The 12,762-nt window shown below is 36.4% G+C and overlaps 2 protein-coding genes across 2 annotated transcripts; both read left to right on the forward strand.

Moving 5' to 3' along the window:
* The first annotated feature begins 233 nt into the window (after window positions 1-233).
* On the forward strand, window positions 234-829 carry LOC129750704 (coiled-coil domain-containing protein 103). Its single transcript, XM_055745708.1, has 3 exons — window positions 234-374; window positions 443-542; window positions 603-829. The coding sequence occupies exons 1-2, from the start codon at window positions 241-243 to the stop codon at window positions 540-542; spliced, it is 234 nt and encodes a 77-aa protein (XP_055601683.1). The 5' UTR covers window positions 234-240; the 3' UTR covers window positions 603-829.
* Window positions 830-9,630: 8,801 nt separating this feature from the next.
* Window positions 9,631-10,562, forward strand: LOC129753288 (uncharacterized). The gene is made up of 3 exons (XM_055749088.1): window positions 9,631-9,642; window positions 9,997-10,347; window positions 10,419-10,562. Exons 1-3 carry the CDS (start codon window positions 9,631-9,633, stop codon window positions 10,542-10,544), a joined length of 489 nt encoding a protein of 162 aa, XP_055605063.1. The 3' UTR covers window positions 10,545-10,562.
* The last annotated feature ends 2,200 nt before the right edge of the window (window positions 10,563-12,762 follow it).

The raw sequence follows: 12,762 nt of genomic DNA on the forward strand, positions 1-12,762 counted from the left end.
GATTATTAACTGATTAGGTTCAATCGTTTTATGTCAAGGTTGTTACGATTACCTATTACCTACCTGGGTTTCCTTCTACCGACTTTGTTTGTGAGTTGAAAATGAAACATTTCAGACTGCGTCTTCACGGCATGCATTCGTTCGTTGCTGTGGTAACACAACTTTGTTTATTTATTATGCTGTTACTTATGCGCATGAATGATTTCAATTCAGTCTTCAATGTGAAACGAAACTTCCATAATGCTTTCCGCGTCAGATATCAAAAAATTAGAAATACAGTGCCTGGAACAGGTTCAAAAAGACGTTTTGTATAACCTTCAAAACGATGCAAAATTAAGAGCAGTTCATACTTCCAAAAATTACGATGAGTTCAAGTGAGTCTAGGTATTTGAAATTTATATTTAAATTCAAGTGAGTAAGTTTGTTCATCATATTTTTTCAGGGCAATAGTGGATGCTGCTAACTTGACACCCTTGAATGCCCAGGACAAACGAAACGCAAGAACAAAGAACAATATTTGGAATACAGCATCTTCTAACTAGGTTACAGACTCTGTTAAACAGATTTTTTTTAATGTACTTTAATATTTTTCTACTTTTTAGAACTCACAAATCCTTCCGTCATGACTGGGAAATCAAACGATCCACAGCGCGCCGCCGCTTTGAAAATTTTAAGAAAAGGTAATCTATAACAAGCAGATCAATGAATGGTCGACATTGTTGCCGCAATTTTCCATTAGATCTTTTCTTTAGAACAAGTCTTTTTTATTGATTGAAGTATGCTCCTGACGCGTTGTTTTTAAAAGTTTTTCGCCATCCTTTTACCCTGTAAAAAAGGCAATCTTAAAGACATACGAAATATAAAACTTTAGAAAGACACTTTATTACAAACAAAGAATGTTCCCTTCTTTTCATAAATTTTGTTTTTTTTCTACTAGAACTACAAGAAATATGTCCTAAATAGCATCTACTTATTCAGAGAGCTAGTTTTTTTAATGAAGCTTGTAAAGTGAATTCCATGTGTCATATTTTTGACACTTTCATTGGGATACCTACAAACTGTTCTCCTTGCTTCTGTAAAACAAAAATTAAGCTATTTAAAGTGGATTGCTATATTTTACAAGATAAAATCAAACTGAAAATATATTTCTTGCCCAACTCACACCAATATCAAGAAAAACAAAACTAGTAAACATCCAGCGCAACGCCCGCATCGTCAATAAATTGTGTGCCGCGCTTTGCTAAATGCGGATGCGCAAAACGGAAACTGTTCACGCACTCGTGCTTCTCGATTTGTGATGGTGCGTAACGATTAAGCGAGTGCAGCGGATTTGATTGCAATAGTGGAAACTTATTTCGGAAAGATAAACCTACATACAAAAGATTCAGCAGATCAGATTATGACACACACATAGGTATCTATCGGTTGGTTTCGCATTGGCTTCTGGAAATACCGATCGATCAGTTTAGCAACTTGGTTTTTATATTTATCACTTCAGTGACTTACGTTTTCTTTTTATAAACTTACAAGGTGCAGGTGCAGAGTGAAAAAAGCAGCGTAAAAGAAAAAAAAAATCAATTGGTCAATAAAGACATCACATATTTATGACAGTGATTTTTTAAAGGTATATTTCACAGTTTTCTCAGATACTCCTATGCTTGTTGATCCAAATAATCATACTAATATGTCACCTACTCAAATACCCTCCAATGCCAATTTTGGTTCCATTTGCCAGACCAGCTCTCGGGTTATGTAAAATAATTGTATGACAGCCACCCCCCCCCCCCCCCCTTTTCCATTTCCCCAATGGAAGAATGAAAAGGGAGAAGGGGGTTAATAAACGTGCATTGAATCATTTATCGTTTTCAAGTACCTGCTTACCTTCCCATTCCAAATTTGTTTTTTTTGCTCGATAAGTTCTCAAGTCAGGCTTGAAAATGTATGAGAGCCTCATTACCCTCTTCATTTCTCCTTCTAGAATGAGCGAGTGATCTCAAAACAACAACAAAATATGTCACGTACCCAAAAAGCCTCTTATTTATGTCGAGTGCAAGTTAATTGTTTGAGATGCGAGCCCCTTTTACAATAATTGGAAAGGTTTTTCAAAATAACAAATCATCTAACTACACCGCAAAAATTAATTGCTGTAAAATTACGGTAAATGTCCTGTAACAGAAAGGAGCAGGACTTTTACCGCAATTTTACATGTGGAAAAAAACACGTAACATTTACTTTTACGTGATCATATATTTTTTACAGGCTGCTCTAAAATTACAGGCTGTAAATTTGGAAAGAACGTTCCTATTGGAATTTGTTTTGTTTATATTTTAGTAAACTGATTTGATGGCGATTTTATTATTTCTAAATAAAAACAATCTATTTGCAATAAGTATTATTTATTATTATTTAATCTCATCATGTGTATACTTTCTACTGCACACTACGCCTGGGAACGAAAACGCTTGGATGGAATTTCATCTCAAAAGAACCCATCTCCGTACAAATTTCCACGTAAAATGCCGCTTTAATATATCCAAATCAGCGAGTTTGTCGGCGGTCAGCAACAATTCCATGCCTCGAAATCTATAGCAACCACATAGGAAAGGCTCTTGAAAAAGCCAACCGTAAAACGTTTTGCCATTTATCCGGTTTATTTTGAGCTAGAAAAAAAATAATTAAAAGTCGAAAATCTGTTCTGAGCTTCAAGTGAAAAAAAAATACCTCTTCTTACTCCTCCTTGGTTCTGCAAATTGATCGCACCGCTGTTTCCGGAGTAATTGTCACTTACGCTTAGCTGACTTGTGTAGTATCCTGAATAGTGAAAATGTTGACAGTGGAACAGCTTTTGTGATTTCGATTGACAACCTTAATTTTCATTGTTCTGGAATTTGAAACTAGCCTGTAAAAAATCTGCTAACTTAAAATTGTTGCCTTTGACCTGTAAAACGCGGAAAATGTCATGCTCCATTTTGATACAGGACATTTGCTGTAAATTTGAATGATTTTTCATTTCATTTTAAACAAATCAACTTAAATTTACATGCTTTTGCGATTACAGGCAGTTTTATTTTAAAGGTAACCATTTTCAATGACACGTAATGGTCATTATTTTTTCCGTGTATGTCAAAACTCTTGTCAACCATTTTTAATGAATATCACTTAGATATGTTACGATTAGTGTAATTCTTAATGTTGGTAATATACGGTAGCAACTTTCACAAAAAATGGGAGGAGTCTGTCGCAGTCCATGGCACGAGGAGAGCCTTCAAGTCTTCTAAGCCAAATCCCGGTCACGGCATACATTGTACACTTTCTGTGGGTTGGTGGTTTTAGCATTTGTAAGATGCTTGCCATTATATCATCGAAAGATGTACACCTCGAGGGACAATCAAGTTTAATTTAGATCTTGTTTAAAAAAAAAAACAATTAAAAAGTAATATCATTATTACAAAAATACGGACAATAAATTATCGGATGAAATGAAAAAGAAATTTAACCATGTTTGGAAGTCGAAGGAGTCTTCCAATAGATAAGTTGTTCCACTAAAAAGAAATGTATCAAACTTAAAAAAAACAAACAAATTTGTTATTGTTGATAACATACATATGTTACTTTTATATAATACTAGCTGACCCGGCAAACGTTGTTTTGCCATCTAGGACAGTACGAAACACATTGACAGAAAACATTGTGCGGGTTAAAAATTACTTCATGAATTTCAAATTTAAATAACTCATCTAATCATTCAGAGAAAAGCTAAATTATAATACCAATTTCAAATTTCAATGTTTTAAAGAGTTTGAATAATTCAAAATTAAATTTGATCTATCGTAATATTTGCTTTCTTCAGCTTTCAATTTATTTTTTCATCCAGATGCGATTCAGAAGCTGAAATCTGAGTCTGAATTCTGAATCTGAATTTCGAATCTTAAATTTGAATCTGAATTATTAATCTAATTCCTGAATCTTAATTCTGAATTATTAATCTGAATTCTGAATCTAAACTCAGATTTTTGATTACTGGCAAACGTTGTGTATCTTATGGTTGTTTTTGCTATATGATTATTTAATAATAGGGAAGTAAATGGTGATGTCTTATTGGAATATCAAAAAGATTATTTTATAAGGCTTTCAAACATAATTTTTAATTTATTAACTTAAACTATACTACATGAAAACAACACAAACAATGATTTTTAATTTTGAAGGACGGTAGAGTGAACAATATTTTTAGTTATTCCCTGATTCGCTAACACGACCAAATTCGATGGCTTACCCACGCGAGAACACGCCACGTAGAGTTGTCCATGTGAAAAACACGGTGTGCTCAGATCGAGACCACAAACGGACATGGTATGGTCTTGTGCTTTGTTTATAGTGATCGCAAATGCCAATCGGATTGGGAATTGAAGCCGTTTGAATTCCATGGGCATATCCGTTGGGATCATTGGTATTCTAGGCAGTAGGACATCTTCTCCACGAAATTTTTCATTTAAAATGGTTACCCCGATAACATTTTTCATTATTTCTTAATTACTAAACACGTGAAAAGCGGTGGAGGGTTTAAATTTCGTAGCAAAATTACAGGCGATCCTACTTTAAGTTGGAGATGATGTGGTGGCAAGCCTGGACAATCCAAAGAATTTAAAAACTCGGAGGGGTAGTTTACCGTTTCGTTGGCACCGCAAATGGTTTCAATAAATTTGTATGACACTTAATCTCTTGGTATTAAATGCTGAATCCTAATATTTAGATTGTTTACTACAACATTTTTGGCAGCCAAGGTAGCTCTTTCTGCCAACCACTCGTGTCTTAGAAAGTTTTTGTCAAGTTCGGGGAATATGCGGTTAATGAGATCATTCTGGGACTCAACAATTTAGCAGAAGTCTGCCGGTAATTTGATACATCCTGTGTTTTCATGCTCAGCTGATTTCCCATCGCCGATTTCCAGAAGCTTTTTTGAGAATACTTCAGCGGATGGATCTTGAAGCGTTTCTACTCACATGTTCGATTTCAAGTGTAATTTTTTAACAAACCTCCACAAATGCGATGATTTTATGCAAGCGTTCACCTCATCGATATATGTTGACCGCGGATGACGGGAAGGGTTTGGCTGAAATCCCCTAAAAGTTTAAAACGAATAACAAATATTAGATGAAAACGACTTACCTGCCTATGTATTTTTCTGCATAAGATGGTACACGCAGATGGCAAACCAAAGAGGATTAAATTTACCCGTCGTTTTCTATTTACTGCCAGGCAACTGATATTTGATCCACACGACACCGTTATTTGCACGTCAGGGATAAATTCTTTATGATCAAATATTTATTTTTTATATTTTCACTTTGTTTGTGGTTGCTTAGTTGCATTATAAACCACCACACAGGTGAGCGTCGCTGTAAAGAATCCTATGTAGGTAATCGAGGCACTCGTCCTAACCACCTTAAGGCAACAATTCCAACAAATAAGAAAGGCTCTTGCTATTTTTTTTGTTCTTCTGAAAATTTTGATGGTGATTTAGACAGCCACATCTAGGTAGCATATTGTCACCACGTGCATTAAAATATGCTTGGTTGAGAAATAGGTGCCAAAATTTTTCATTTTTCCGGCGATCATTTATTAGTATGCTTTGGTTACTATCCCCTTCCGACGTTGGCTCGCGACGCCTCGTCCTTGGAGACGAAAAACAAACCGCCCAAAGGAAAAAAAATCTCGAAAAAATGGAAGCCATGACTTTTATTTTACTCAAATTATTACAAATTTAATTATAACGGCCAATTCATGTGACTTTTTGTGTTTTTTATTCGATATAAACCGATTCGCATGGCTACAGAATATTCTAAAAATAATTTCATTCGTATCGTATGAGTCAATTCGGAGGAGTAGTACTACAAACACCGTTACAAGAGAATTTTATATAATAGATGAAAGCTCTCATTACTAAAATGTGAAGAGTCTTTCAATACAACGTATCATTTAATTTTAGCAAAAGTTGTTTGTTTGCCATATCAATAAATCATCTCATGAAAATAAAACCCTTATGTTTATCATGTTTCAATAATTTTTTTTTTTTCAAAACAGTTTGTTGCGTGTGGACTGTATGCGGAGTGAGCGCTTGGCTAAACTACCACTGATATGGCACATTTGTCCGTTCCCCTCTTGGGATTGGACCTCAAGGGACAACCACGCATGGTTGTCCCATCAGTGGAGACAGGTTTTCAAAACGCTGCCTGGGGGCCAAGGCTCGGGGGGGGGGGGGGGGGGGGGGGGGGGGGGAGGTGGGATTTCGGTCGCCTTGTTGACCGAGATCCAAACTCTTTCAAATTTGGCTCTGATAAGAGCCGATTACTTGCAGCGGCTGGAATCGGAGCGAGCAGACATCGGAACGAGCACAGGAAAGAGACTTATTTTAGAATTCCATTTCTCTTTATTTCTCTCTTCACTAATTTTACACTTTTTGATGTTATCCGTTTGGTGGTAAAACACGAACTGAATACGCGAGCTTTTTTTTTTTCTCAAGGGATTTTAAGCATCACTGGCTTATTCATCCCGACGGAATACGCGAGCGAACTGCGTTGCTCTCTTTTATAGTTGAGCCAGTCGCTTGTTGAGCGATGATTGTCCGTTTGTTCGCTCTTCTCTCTCTCTTCCTCTTCAGTCCACTCGTTGGACTGAACACTGTTCCAGTTTATCATATTTCAAATATTTTGTGTAGGAGCCCCCTGAATAAAAACCATTAGATAATACTTTAAATAATTTCTTGACACCAAAAACTACATTTTGGGCAAAATTTAAAAATAATCGTTTGAAAATCGTTCGAGTTTTGTAACATTTTAAAATGAATTTGTTAGCGACCCCCTCCCCCCCTTTTTCAATAAAACCTATTTCAATACAATTTATCATCCAAATATATCAAAACCTTCTAACCAACATAATGACGTCATTTATTTGTGTTGAATTATGTTTGTGTAGAAAATTCGATAAAAATCACTTGTAAGTTTATCAAATTGTGTCATGTATAATGTTATTTTTATATGAAAGACCCCCCCCCCTTCTTCCCTCCCTTAAATCGGAGCGGTTTGTAACTATTATAGAAACTATCTCCGGTCCCAAAAACCCCCAGTTTCACGATGATCGGTTCAGTAGTTTCCGAGTCTATAGGGAACAGACAGACAGACAAACATTCATTTTTAAGTATATAGATGTTTACAGCCACAGGCTGATTCATCTCTGCATTAGTGGGTTAGTTTTAGTTTTTTTCGGTGGATTGTTTTCGTGCTCTGCTTTTCTGATTTTTAATGATTGGATTTATACCTATTTGATCAATTTTCCTAAATGTGGATTTGAAATAAAATTTTTTTTCTTCTAAATTCATTTTTTATATTCAATGTTTCCAGTTATCAAAATAAAAGGCTATAAAAAGTTTATGTTTTATTGAAGTTGCAAATAATAAATTATATATTTACAATATTACATGTTTAATTCATCATAAAACAGGTTAAGAAATGGGTGATTTCTTGAATACTGAGATAAAAAACTGATAAAAATATAAATATTGAAAGCCAGCAAATACTAATTAAGTTAGTCCCTCGTTTCATAAAGTAACAAATAGTAACAATTAATCAAAGCTTGTGTTATTTTGCGGAGAGCCAAATAGTCATCTTTTTTTTCAAGGCGATAATATTTCTAACTTCAAGACAACGTTGAATTTAAAAAAAATGACTTCCTGAGTATACATATACAAACTAGACTAACTTGAATCTGAAAAATATGAAAAATTCAAAAATGCCTTTGATGTTTGGATGAAATAAATTTCAATGTTTACAAACGCGCGATACTAAACATTCATATTCCAGAACATGGAAACGAGATTTACAAGGTGTTTCTTTGATTTGCATTTTGTTGCATTCTACCCCAGACACCTAACTGAATATTTATTTAAAAAAAATTAAGTGATAGTTCGAACAATATATTACACCAGCAGTGTTGGTATAGCATGAGCTAACCAGTTAAAAGTTCTTAGGTAATATTATCGAGCCAATCCGTCATACTGGGTAAAGTTTTTTAAGGAATCGAAAAATTTTAAAATTTGTACATTTATTGCTAGATTTTTCAAATCTATATATATAAAAAGCAATTTCAGTATGTTGGTTTGTTTGTTTGTCCTCTATAGACTCAGCCCTCTTACGGGCTAGAGAACTGAAATTTGTTATGGATGCTCATTAGGACCAGGAAGGATGAAAAATGTTTTTAGATTATCGGATGAACCCTTCTGAAGGGGGTCGTCCATAGAAGACAAATATTGTTTTCACGATATTGAAGTTACTTTTCGTCGGATCGTGTTGAAAATTTGCACATGAGTGTTTTGAAAGACGAGCAATGGATTTCAGGTGTCAAATTTTGTTTAAGGGGTCAGCCAAAGGGGTCGTCCATATTAACTATTCACTGTTGATGCGATATTGACGTTATTATACATCGGATTGAGACGAAAATTGGTACACGAGAGTTTTGAGAGATGAGCAATGGATTTCAGTCATCAAAGATTGTATAAGAGCCGCCGAAAGGGGTTTAGCTTTTTGGAAATAATTGCGTTGTTATGCAATGATCGATTCGAAATTTATACACGTGGTTTTTTGGCACGGTCAAAGGATTTCTGATTTCAAATTTAGTAGCAGACGACAGACAAAGTGACCAATATTTTTGCAATTTTTACTTAACAATGAATTCAGAAGTGCATCTGAAAAATGCTTGGCAATTGGCTTTCATACAAACTGTTCATGACATATTCTAAGTTGAAAGCGAAACGGAGTTCGTATGGGATCAGCTAGTTTTATATAAAAATGAAAAACTTTAAAGGACTAGCTTAAGATGCGAAAAGTAATTTCATCATCATTTTGTCATCATTAAAATGTTTCTATGTTAATTTGAAACCTGCTCTATATTTGACGGGCAAGAGGAGGGGAATTACGCGTGAAGCTGAAGCAAACAAAGGAAGAGTACTAATTTGAGAATTTGAACAATGATTGAAAAAATATACTCTAGAAAAAGTTTTTACGACATAAAAAAATCATTTACGAAAATAAGAATCGATTTTCTCAGTATTGCAGCTCAAAGCTGAAATTGCAGCTTCCAAAGAACAATTTAAAAATAATAATTTGAGGCAACTACTGATAAAAATGTCACTGATTTTATAAGGTGTTGCAAAGCACACCGGGTCAGCTAGTCTCAAATATAAACATGAAATAAAGCACTCATAACTGTCTTGCTTATTGAAAAACTCTAAAACAAGGTCGAAAAAAGTCGATCCTCTAAATGCACGGCATAATTTGTTTTGCCATTTTTCCACTTTTAAGATTTTTTTCTCTTTTTTGTGAATCATCAGATCTTAGATGATTCAATGTGGAATTATTCAAATTCGTCGATGATTTTCGAATTAAATGAGATTAGATACCTCTTTTCATCTTTTCACCTTTTCACCTTGTAGCGGTCGCACCTTTAATTTTTTTCAATTCTTCAAACATGTTTATCATCGAATTGGATGCGCCTTTTAGTAGGCAACGACTTTGATCGATTCGATGCCTTTGTCGATATTTGCATCGAAGGTTGAATGCTAGACTTATTCGCTTCATGGCGGATCCAGTAAGTTACGCGATAAGCTTTTGAAAGAAGAAGCAAAACCCGAATCAACAGTCATGAGAACGAGCGACGATCTTAAATCGTCAGAACCCCGAGCTAATTCTAAAGACTTCGGGATTAACGTATATCCGCTTGGGGTCAACGCCCGATATCACTTTCCCTGAACTGAGGGAACACACTACCAATCACTTAGATCTGATAAGTGATCGCGTGTGGAAGTGGAAATAGTTCGCGAATCGTTTGAGTTTTCATTAAAGGTAAACGTGATGTAGTGTAGAACTAAGAAAAATTCTAACTTCTTTTGTTGTAGCTTCGTCTTTTAAGCTACATTTTGCGAGCTAGGGCCGAAATATTTAGTGCGTGCCAACAAAAAAGATAGGTAAAAGACGTGCGTTTACTCACCGTGCCCGTGCATGTGCTAACTGCGTTGCCGTACAGGCCACCACATTATTTCGCCCGACAGCCACTTCGAGACGCCGCAGCCAATCACAGCAGATCACCGCAGCGGGTTTCCGTCAACTACAACCCGCCGGGTGCCCGACATCACCGGCAACCGCAAGAACATCAGCAGCACCAACGTCAACATTCGCTGTCGGTGTTCCGCTTCACCTTTTGAGCGTCAGCAACAACATCACCAGCAGCATCGATTCTAACACCAACACACGCTCCCGTCGAGGGTTGAGCCAGGCGACCGAAAGGGAAACACAGGTTTGGTCAAACACCCGAAAGCAATTGGTGAGTCGTTCTCAATCCCGTTATTCCGTACCTTTTCTTCACAGCGCCGTCCCGGGCGGACATGGCATTGCCACTGTAACCGGGCTGCAGGGGGCACCTTTTTTTTAAACACTCCCGAGATAACACGAATTCGTTTTGAAACCCGCCGAAAACTGAATTTTCCGTTCTAACAACCGCACCGAATCGAAAACAGCACTAAAACGTATACGTAAACAGAAATGTTTCGGTCATAGATGACGACCGAAACATAAACAAATTTTAGCTGTTCGGTAGGGGAACATGCCCTATTATGCGCCACCTAAGCGAATTGCTGATTTTCTATGTATTCCTCGTACAAATTGTGTTAAAAATGGGTGTAATCGTTGAAGAAAAGTGTTTTCTTCAAATGCCTATGATTTTTTACTACTCAAATGACTATAGTTTCTTCAAAAACTTGATTTTTAAAAACCATATTCAAAGCCACAGAACAAAACTGTGTTGCAAATACGCGCCGCTGTGTATTCATTACGCGCCTAGCAGCCGAACACACCCGAGAGCAGCCGAAGACCAAAAACACACCAATACTTACAGACACTTTGACTGAAAAGAAAATCAAAATGGACTAATCAAAATTTAAAAAAAAGGAAAAATAGATTTTTTTGGCTGAATTTACACTAAAAATATGGTTTTAGACTTTTTGTTCATTTTCAATAAAAATTGGCCATTTTGAAAAATTAATGCTATTTTCAGCCTACTACGATTGGCGCGTTATAACGAGCGCATGGGCCGTGATAGAACATACCCATAAAAAGCATACCTTAGCGAGTACAGTATGATTTTTTAGCATAAAATCATAGTTTAGATTCTCCTCTGTCGATGTGTCAGAAAATATTGTCTTATTCGTTTTTCTCTGCTTGGTGACACCTTACTAAAAGTGTTTTAAAATTTAGATCGAAATGAAGAAAAACCTAAATTGTGAAATTATCACGACACAGGGGCATTTTAAGGAAAAATTCATACTTGCCATGACCAATCACAGCATTTAAAACAAATTGGTAATATTTTGCGGGCTTAAAATGCTTCAGATTCTTCAAAACAAGGGTGGCGCGTATTAGCCACATGGGGCGTTATATGAACTTTTCCCCTACAGTAAGCGCTGAATTTTCGGAATCGTCAATTGGCCCAACGCACTGCACGGAGGTAGTAGAATGTAGATAGAAATCGCACGCACTAGAAGAGAGAGTAGTCAGGAAAATGTACATAGATTGTAAGAGCAAATGAATGAACTACTTATTTAAAATGTTACTACTTACCTACAATGTTATTACTTACCTGAATAATTAGTAGTACCTGAAATGCATTAAATGCAGTGAGTCTCAGCCGGGCAATTCAAATCGTGGTGTGCTGTCCCTTATAGGGTGGCGCTTAAGCAGCATGCTTGCTTCGGGTCGTTCAAGGTTGTCTACAACCTAGGCTCAAAAATAAAAACGTAAGTTCGATGCTCAATAATGCCCTGGCCTCCAACAGGACGTTAACTTCGCCGTCATAACGTTTACACTTCGATAGGTTTATTTACACGATTTTCCTCAGCTGCATTTTTCTTTGTGCCGCGAAGGAAAACCCTGATTCTTCCCCGCTCGACAATTTGCCATGAATTTAGTCACCTTTGGCGGACGCGGTGTCTTTAAATCTTTTGTTTCTTTATTATTTTCGCCATTATTCGTCAGTCGAGTGCCAACTAAGGACAAATATATTTGGGTGGTGAAATGGATTGTTGAAATAATGTGTCTTTCTTCTTCCATGTTTGAGGACATGCTGGAAAAAGCAATCGAACAGGACAAAGGATCTGAAAACGTGAAAGAGTTGGAAAATTTTTAAGAAATTCTTTATACTGGCTTGGCCTGATTTAATTTTCCGAAGCAGCTGCACGGTTGAATTGTCAGGGTTGTAGTAACATTTAACACCCGGCCATCGATTTGGTAAGGGCTACTTATGTGATTATTCATATGTGTCATTTCGTGCAAATTATTTACCTTCAACCATAACCATCCTAAAGCAAAGTACCTGAAGTTGCATGTTTTCTTCGTACGGTAAATTTGCTGCAATCGACCCAGTGCAGTAGCTCATCGTTAAGTATTGGTTCGTTTTGACGACCATTACTTTTTTCCTTATCATGCCGATGACTGCAAACGTCTTCGGTCGTTGGCAATGGGTAGGTAATAAATATTAGTATCTTCCAAAATGGCTAATTTGTGAATGCAATCCGGTTCACACATTCGAGAACTTGCCGAACTCCAGGTAAGTAGGTGAGCTGAGCACGCCAAACTACAATCACGAAAATGTAGCCTAGGGTTTCCATCAGTGGTGGCACGCGTAAAGTGTAGTTACCAAAAGTACCTCTTAAGTTAA

Source organism: Uranotaenia lowii, chromosome 3 (assembly GCF_029784155.1).
Source record: "Uranotaenia lowii strain MFRU-FL chromosome 3, ASM2978415v1, whole genome shotgun sequence".
NCBI classification, from domain to species: domain Eukaryota; kingdom Metazoa; phylum Arthropoda; class Insecta; order Diptera; family Culicidae; genus Uranotaenia; species Uranotaenia lowii.